Below are 9,752 nucleotides of genomic sequence, written 5' to 3' on the forward strand. Positions count from 1 at the left end.
TTTTAATTGTATGCATATGCGCCTTTTCATTTTTAAGCTTATGGTATACATATGAGCCTTTGCATTTTTAAGCTTGTTGTAAATATATAAAACGGATATTTTATGACATGATTTATGAAAATCAAAGAGAAAAGAAGAAATAAAAGTTGGTTTAATCCCCACTAAAGAGAAAAAAAACTTCAAATTGCAGATTATTTACGGTACATTGCAAGTATATTTGGCGACCATTTTTAAAAACGTCCCTAATTTGCAAAGGTCTCGACGCAAGTTTCACGAAGCTGAGGGTGACCATATTTCTAAAATTACTAGCTCCTCAACATATCACTTGCGCAATATAAGAAGGATTATGAAGTACCTCTCTAGGAAAGCAACAGCACAACTGATTCATGCATTCGTTACTTCATATCTTGACTTTGGGAATTCTCTCTTTTTTGGTATTTCTAAGAGATCCATTCCAACTGTTGCAGAATACATCTGCTAGGATCATTACAGGAACAAAGAAATTTGAGCACATCACACCGATCCTACAAGAACTTCATTGGCTACCTGTTTCTTTCAGGAGCATTTTCAAGATTTTGCTCATTACTTTTAAGACTCTGAGAGATGAAAGTCCTGGGTATCTTCGTGAACTGCTTGTATGGTACGTGCCATCGCGAACTCTCCGCTCTGGTACTGACAAACTTCTGCTTGTTGAGCCTAGATCTACACGTTCATGGGTGATCGATCATTTGCTGTTGCGGCTCCACGCCGATAAATATTCGCTCGTGTCAGTCTACTCCTTTGTTCAAAAAAGCTCTCAAGACGCATCTGCTGTCGGCTGCTTTTTCCTAGTTCTCCGGTTTGTTTTGCTTGCTTGCTTAATTGTTTCAGTTAGATACTCCCATTACTTGAGCACCTGTGATGAGTAATGAATAGGCGGGCCCTGTGCCTTAAATTACCTGTAAACGGTGCGGTGATGGTGTGGTTTTTCTTTTCTTGTAGCTTTAGGTTCATGTTAATTTTTTGTTCCTTCATGTAGCACCTTGAGCACTACTGCAGTGGATTTGTGCGCTTTATAAATCTTATTATTATTATTATTATTATTATTACCAGAAGGTGTCAAAAAGCCATCTAGCATGGATGAATGCTTTTAACAGTCTACTACTCCTGAAGTCATTCCAGAAGCGTGTCTAAAAAGTTGCAAGATTCTCCTTAAGAGTTTTGTTCAAGTCATTAAACTCTTTGATATCTTCTGTCAATCTCAACAGTTCCCGCCTCCGAAGTTCACATTGACGTACAAGCTTATGAAGTTTCCATTGTTGACAGGTTGTTTCAATACATTCAAAATCACCATTCTCCGCATGTGTTATTACTATTTCTGGCAAACATTTTAAATTGCTCAGTGATTTCCTCAACGGGACACTTTTAGGCCTAAAAGTCGAAATCGTCGGGTTTGCAAGGACACACTTATCAACGTTCACAATCAAGTCAGGTAGGCTTTCACATGAACTTTGTCGAGATATTTGAGGTGTTGGTGTAGGAACGTTTAGCTTAAAACATCGCTCTTTGTTGTACAAGAACTCAATGGACGGCAGTCGATTAAAGTTGGTTGTTAATCCTCTGCATTTTGGTAAAACAAAATATGCTGGTTCATCTTCGCTTTGATGAGTAGTTTTTTGGTAATTCCGACTAATTTGGTTGGTTTGTCTAAACATATTCTGCTTCCTTTGGGAAAGTTTGCAGCACCTTCCAAATGCAGGGCTAGATAAAGGTGCCTTTCGATCACCAGTATTTTGAAAAGTTAATTGTTGATCAAATTTACGAACATGGTCCATGTGTTCGACTAACGACTGAAATGGTAATTTTTTAACAGGTTTATTAAAATGCTTTGACACAACAAGCGTGTCTGGAGTATTTCCATGTATTTTCTCAAAGAGTCCATGTCCTTGTAATGTAATGGGTTGGGGAAGCAGCGACAACTCACCGTCACGACGATCTAAATTAATGTTGGTGCATCGGATTCGTGCGGGTGACGTAGCGATCCGTTGTCTTGAAGTCCAACTTGGGTTATCTTGGAAACGAGATATAGCACGCCGCAGATTTTTGTGTTCTTCATTAACAAGACGATCTTTCCGATTGAGCATATTGCTCATATATCTTGTTTGGCTACTCAGATACCCCTGCTTATCCAATATCCAAGGTAGGCCTACACTCCTGCTTCTAAGCCTATCTCTCTTATCGTTCTGTCCACTCATATTCAGGTAAATATATGAGGCCACAGAATCGTTGAAATATTAGCCGTATGATTGATCTGAAAAATAATAAAATATACATTATATACACCGTGTGGTATACTTATCACAAGATTGTAATTGGTTTTGCTTATTTGTTATGACGCCTTGGCATGAAGCGTCGATTATTAATGCTTTTCTAATGGCCTTTCTTATTAGAAAATAATATCATATATCCTATCATTTATTTATTTAAATAAATACCGGTACAACAGAACAACAAACAAGAGAACGCACAATGTACGAGTGAAGAAAGATATAAACACTCGACATTAAATAAAAGTCACAGCAAGCCTACTGTTGTGAAATTATGGCGGCCGTGACAAGTTAATAACTTACAAAAAAACTATGGAATTGAATTTTTCAATTTTATAGCTCATGATAAAATAGTACGGTCCATCAGGACACAACCTGAAGAAGAACCAGATTCAGGGGAGCACCTCGAACAGAAGGAATTTGCTATGTATTATCATTATCATTATTAATTATTATTATTATTATTATTATTATTATTATTATTATTATTATTATTATTATTATTATTATTATTATGTAGATGTTCTTAAATGGCGCTCTACAAGGATCAGAGCTCCTTACAAAACTTACCTTTCAAAAGCAAACAAATGAAGGCCAATAAAAACAACTCTTCTCGGAGAAAAGAATGTACTAATATAGACTTATCTGCGGCATTTGACAGAGTGGTGCTGCTTTGAACTTTGAATTCATCAGAATAAAACAACACCACAATATTCTAGTACTAAAATAATTGATTTATTAGAGCGGTTCTACAACTCAACTTCATACTAACAATGCAACTTGCAACAGAACGGTAGCCAGTGATGGAGAGGGCAAACAGTTGCAAAACACCTCTAAAATCAGCCCAAACCATATTATTGCACTGTCTTAAACAAACAAAAAAACAATAAATATTGTCAACAATATAAACAGACATTCAATTTGACTTAAATTGGTTGCAAATGCATCTTTCTACTTCATGCAAGATTAGGAATCTATTTCTTTTGGTTTAGGCGTCAGACAAAGCGGCATTGGGATCAGATTTGGCAAGAATAACATCCCATTTACCTAGATTCAGTTACCAAGTTTTTACAGCAAAAACTGATCCAGCTCAAATGTGCATTACAACCTGCTATGTTGATGATCGGACCATGGAGGTCGGACTCTATACTTCTGCCAGCCCCGATAATAGCCTGGGCTTCGATAACACCTAGAAAGTACCGCTCAAGCTCCATCTGTCACTGAATGTTGGAGAGACGGAATCAATCAATTTAATTTTCAATGTGAAACAAATGAATATCCGGAATCGATAATAAACCTGTCTCAAACGACGGTAAAACATTATTGCAGTGTACGATAGCAGCACAGAAAGCCACAAACAGTCTTCGTACCATTAAAAGGTCATTCAAATATATGGATATAGCGAGCTTTAAAATATTATATAAATTATATGTTAGACCTCACCTTGAATATTGTATTCAGGCTTGGAGCCCGGGCTTAAAAAAGGACATCAGTATACTGGAAAAAGTTCAAAGGAGAGCCACAAAATTACTGCCATCTTTGAAAAAAATTAGCTATAGCGAGAGATTGGTCAAATTTAACCTGTATACCTGGGAGCAACGGAGAATTAGAGGAGACCTTATTGAAACTTTTAAAATTGTTAAGTCCTTTGAAGACGTAGATTGTGGAACATGTTTTACCTTTGTCGAGGACAGTAGCAGGAGAGGTCATGAACATAAATTATACCAACCAAAACTTAACAAATTTTTGAAATGTAGAATGGAAGTCTTTTCACATCGAGTCATATATATTTGGAACAGCTTACCACAAGAGGTTGTTGCTGCCACAACTGTAAACACCTTTCAAAAACAGACTGGACAGCTGTGGGGTCTTTAAAGCATTGGCTAACTTTTCCCACTTATATCAAGTATCAAGTAGGCAAGTAAACCTTGGCAAAACTACTACTTTCGAATTACGTTTCTATGCAGCAAGCTCAACATTTATAAAATTATTAAAACTAATGAGGAATCCATCGCATTTCTGGCAGACTTGTACAGACTTAGTTAGTGGAAGTCCTGTCTTCTTGCTCTGTTAAGCCAATTGTATTTTTAATATTATTATTTTCTTATATTTTTTGGCCTACATTAGTACTACGAAACACGTTTATTATAAGAGGGCGAACTGTAAGCCTACTGCTGCGAAAACTTTACCAGTGTAATTGTTTTTCATTTCATTTACGTGCCGCTTGTTATGAAATGAAAAACACTTACTCTGGTGTTTTTCATTTCATTTCATTTTGTACATTGTTATGAAGACTAGCTTCATAGTTGTAGCAAGAATAAAAAAATTAGTTCCATGCTCATAACAGTTTACTGTACATTTTATCCGGCCATTACCGTCTAAATGACGGGCTATCATACAGGGTGGTTAAGCCTTGGTTAACGGACAGCCCTGCTAAGTTTATGAAGTAGGATTACTTTTGTTTTATTTTACAAATACATTCAACGGCCAATGGATAATACAGGATGCCTTATAAATATAGATACACTTTTAAATACATATAAAAACAATACATTTAAATACTTAAAGATTTATGGAACCCGCCCAGGAAAATAATTAGGCAATCATTAATTCAAATGTAATGAAAACTGGATTTAAATGAATTTAAACTTTCATAAAAATGTGAATTATTTCTATGCTCATGATCATTATATAAAGACGCTAATCTGTTGTGTATAAAGCCACCTTTAGTACAGATTACTCTCTTGAAAGGTAACGACAGGTCCTTATCGTGTTTACGACGGGAGCCAGGTCAAACAATATTAAGTAAAAAAGAACATAAATTGGTGATGCAAATAGAATCAATGCATTTAAAAAGAAATATCAAATATACTTCTATTACTCAGTGGATCGAGAGTGTGCAACTAAATGATGGTTAAAAGGCCCGGTGTATAAGAATTCTAATTGGACTCTTTCAATGGGGCCTACGAGTAGATTGGGAAACAGAAATGGAATTTTAAATAACACTGAAATGATTTTAAAAAGTAGAATTAAAGAAATATAAGATCTATTCTCCTTCACAATCAAAATGTTGCAATGACGCCAAAACTAACAATGTTATCTAGATGATGATTAAAAATAAGTTTAGAATCTATAAAAACACTAAAAACGTTTTGTGCAAAAACTCTAATTTTATAAGTGCCATTTAGACTATAATTAACAATGAAAGGAGATTGGTAAAGGCTGACAGGACTGTGTACTTCATAGGATTTAGAGAAAACACTGAACCATTTACATAATCCGTCAAGATCTTCCTGAAATATTTTTAGATTGAGAATTTTGATATTAGGCTACATCTGAAAATTACGCAAATGTGACTACCTGCAGTATAATCTTGATTATACTCAGGGACGGTTACAGAGATGTCTGAAAGGGCGGAGCGATCGAGAGACAACACTACCCTAGGGAGACGGGAAAGTTTTGTTTTCCAGACGCCCGGAAATAAACTCTGAGTTGTTTTGGCCGATTAATAATTTATTTTTCTTTCCGTCTTTTTTATTTCACTTTCGGCATGCCCCCACCCACAAATCCGTCCCCTAATATTATTCCTCTGGAGGAGGCGTTTCTCTAAATGGTTATACCACCAAGCCGTTAGTCGATAGAAGACGCAGTATACTGTAACCCCTATTAAGGGGACACCTTCGGGACCAAACAAAGAGGCCCCTTAGGGATGTCCTTTAAGTTGCTCGTAGTGTTGAAAGATATCTTCATTTTGTGGCTGAAAAACAGAGGTCTCCTATAGGGGTTTCCCGGAGGGGTTCTACTTTATTATTGTATTGTGATTTGTATAAATTCTATTAAAATTATTACAATTAATAACAATAATAATAATAATAATAATAATAATAATAATAATAATAATAATAATAATAATAATAATAATAATAATAATAATAATAATAATAACAATAATAATAGGCCTAATAATAATAGGGCCTAATAATAATAATAATAATAATAATAATAATAATAATAATAATTTAGATTTATATAGCGCATTACACTAACAAAAGCATCAAAGCGCTTAACAATGATTATATGATAGCATACCGGTAACTAGGTGTATCACTAGGGGCCTATTATAATTGTTATATTATAATTGTTATAATAATGATAATTTTTATAAAAATTATTGAAAAGCGCAAACAAGGCACTTTATTTCAAAATGCCACAGAATTATTACAAAGTATGACATGTATTACAAATTGAGGATTAACAAAGTGCGATAGTAGGCCTACAATCGCTAACACCAATTACCGGTATATAAACCACTCTAACACAATTATAATCCAAACTTTAAACCTCAGTACGGTTAAGGTTAGAGCAGCTTAAAAGTGAGGGTGATTTTGGTATTGATTTGCTGTGCTGGTTAAATTGTAAGCTAAATGTTATTTTCTCGATTAATTATTATTTAGGCCTATGATTTTCCGGATTCCTTGAAACCGGGTTTTTACTGCGGAAGGCGCTATAAAAAATGACCATTTATCATTACTTACCAGAAATATAAAAAGTAAATACCTTTATGATATTCCAAAATTGTTGACTCTCATTATCAAATAGTGTCCTGTGATATTAATTAGAGGCCAACCATCGAAGGTAGGTATCATACTGGCTCCGCAGAATACTCTCTCTTACCACTGAGTAATCTTATCGACTGCCTGTTGGACCAAAACTGATTTGATTATTTACTCTGCATGCCTAAAAAAAATCTAAAGAAGGGTTTCATTATTCTCAACTCACCTGTTTATTGTAGATGTTACTTATGTACATATTACATCTAACCTGGGGCTCACAAACACAATTGGTTTCCTGGCGTCTCCGTGGTGCCATTTCTCTTGAGCAATGGTGTCTGCCTGTACGGTTTAGATTGTGTAAGAATTTCTGTAGCCTATTCATAGTGTATCGACCTGTCGACTAGGAGTTATAAACAGAGGTTTTAAAATCATTGGGCACGTGCTGTGATAGGTGAATTAGACGCTGCAGTGTGAAGACGTTATAGATTCTGTCGCGAAAATTGTCGAGTAATTATTTCCGTTTCACGGGAAAAATATCTTCACACGCACTGCCACTGACGTCATAATGTAACGTCTACTATTTTAAACCATGTTAAACAGCAAAATTAGGTCTAGTGATCTTAACAATACAGTTTTGTATAGGCCTACAATATGCTGCAAGTTGTATTGTCAATGTCTATACAACTTTGTAGTATAATTAATAAATAATAAATTGTATTCTATTATTATTAATAATAATATTATTATTATCATTAGGCCTACTATTGTTATTGTTATTGTTTATTATCATTATTATTTTTTATTTGATATTTGGCAATCTCATAGGCGCCATGTTTCGATGTTAATGTCTTCAAACAATTAAGTTAAATAAACAATATTTACTTTATATTTAATTGATGGTAAAACTCTCCCACACTTAAACATTATAATTCATATTTAAATGTGTACATCTATCACTCTCCATCTGCACTTGTTTTCATACCGCACGGTACCAAACAGTTATATAATTATTTTTCCTTTCCTTTCCTTTCGATTGATCTTTTGATTCTTAACTGTTTTCCTTGAAAAATATTCTAGCTCCGTTACGTACAGGCAGAATCTACTAAATTTTAATTTAGTATGTGTCATTTGTATTGACTGATTTTTCATTGTAAGTGGTGATTGCGTCTCACAAAAGAACATCACAAAATATCAAAACACAAGAAGAAACAAAATGCACATGCAGGGCCAGATTTAGGGGGCTCAGGCCAGCCCCACCACCCCACCCATATTCTTTTTTGGGAAGTAAAAAAGAAAAAAATGAAAGAATTAAAGAAAAATAAAAAATTGATCGCCCAAAACGCCTCAGAGCTTATTTTCGGCCGTCTAGAAAACATAAGTTTCGCGGGGACATTCCCCCGGACCTGGGGTGGTTTTATCTGGATCGGCTCATGAAAATGACGGGATCCACAGACTATAAGTCTAAACTAAGGTAAACTAGGCCTACGGTAATTGATCTACATCTCTCAATATACCATCATACGAAATAAATAAATGAAACACATCGTTCGCTGTCAGCTAGCCATTATATGGCATAGGTGTATTCAAGTGGCCGCTCTACTATGTATTCTGATAATTTTAGGTGAGTCGGCGTTCTTCTTCATGACCAGGTGTTTAATGTGTGAACATTAACATGCTAGTTTGTTTTTAAATGTGCTTGTTTGCAATGTACCATATCCTTATTTGAAGACCCCCTTTAGGTCTATATCATCGGCCAACTGCCACTTTATTCATTTGAATTGATTCATTTCCTTACGTGCTCTTGTCAGCTGTGATTTAATTGCTTAATAATAGAAACGCTGAAAGGAAAATCCAAAATGACGCAATTCGTTACGTATTCTCGTAGTGTATATCAATTTACAGATGGTCAAGCTCGCACCATTTTATAAAGATCAATAACAATGAAAAAACGATAGCAGATTTGTTAAATGACAACAAAAAGAGAATAGGACGCAATTGTGTGGGTTTTTTTTGCTATTTTTTTTCATTGTCATAACAACGCATAATATCTTTGATTAAATATCGTCGAATTTATAGTAGCTATTTAATATGGTGCTGGTAAATTACTAGACGTTAAAGTAATAGGCCTTTTAAATATTACATACACACACCCACCCACATATATATATATACATATATATATGTATATATATATATATACATATATATATATGTATGTATGTATATATATATATATAATAGGCCTATTGAATAATATATATGAACATGTAGAATCTTAATTTTTATTATCTATGTATATAAATAATATTATTATTAAAGAATCTCTTTTGAGATCCAGTGGGCCGGAGATTGCATCTTCAGATCTCCGATCTTGTTCACAAATTCACGGACTAGCGCTGTCTTTAAGAATTTTGTAGGACGCGTTAAGAATGACAAAATATTCTCTGCTGTATGTACTGGAACCGAGCCGCATAGCTTGTGTTGTTGCACTATTTGAATTCACACCTGGGCTGTGTATGTATATTGCCTTGGTTTGGCTCTGCAATCATTAGTGGTTTGACTAATCTGGGTTCTGCATAAACTGGTCAAACGTTTTGTCTAGGTCTGTACCCTAGCTGCACTGATGAGGCCTGGAAGCCAGTGTATGCTTAGTTTATTTTGTCATTCTGATCGGATTTTCTCTACTGTTCCGTTTTAATTTTATATTGTTTTGCATTATGTGGCCGTTTGCTGTTATACATATATATATATGTGTGTGTATATACATATAGGCCTACGTGTATATATATACATATATGTGTATATATATAATAGGCCTTTTTTTACATATATATATAGTATATATATATAGGCCTATATATAGTATATATACATATATATATATATATATATA

At 34.5% G+C, this 9,752-nt stretch overlaps 1 protein-coding gene across 4 annotated transcripts; it reads right to left on the reverse strand.

Annotated features, from left to right (window-relative positions):
• On the reverse strand, window positions 1-7,395 carry LOC117124302. Of its 4 annotated transcripts, XM_033270489.1 has the most exons (4): window positions 7,086-7,395; window positions 3,750-3,803; window positions 3,354-3,526; window positions 1-2,290 (listed from the first exon to the last, which is right to left on the reverse strand). In XM_033270489.1, the coding sequence occupies exon 4, from the start codon at window positions 2,232-2,234 to the stop codon at window positions 1,170-1,172; it is 1,065 nt and encodes a 354-aa protein (XP_033126380.1). In that variant the 5' UTR covers window positions 2,235-2,290; window positions 3,354-3,526; window positions 3,750-3,803; window positions 7,086-7,395; the 3' UTR covers window positions 1-1,169. The 4 variants fall into 4 exon arrangements, with proteins under 4 accessions (XP_033126380.1, XP_033126381.1, XP_033126379.1 ...); XM_033270490.1 differs by lacking the exons at window positions 3,354-3,526; window positions 3,750-3,803; XM_033270488.1 differs by lacking the exons at window positions 3,354-3,526; window positions 3,750-3,803; window positions 7,086-7,395 and adding an exon at window positions 6,864-7,075.
• Window positions 7,396-9,752: the final 2,357 nt, after the last annotated feature.

The sequence above is a fragment of the Anneissia japonica genome, unplaced genomic scaffold (genome assembly GCF_011630105.1).
Source record: "Anneissia japonica isolate Jap-2015-1 unplaced genomic scaffold, ASM1163010v1 scaffold288012_len1326614_cov192, whole genome shotgun sequence".
Classification (NCBI taxonomy): Eukaryota; Metazoa; Echinodermata; class Crinoidea; order Comatulida; family Comatulidae; genus Anneissia; species Anneissia japonica.

Excerpts from the sequence above, each read along its gene's own strand:
- LOC117124302 (XM_033270490.1), bottom strand. The coding sequence starts at position 2,234 with ATGAGTGGACAGAACGATAAGAGAGATAGGCTTAGAAGCAGGAGTGTA.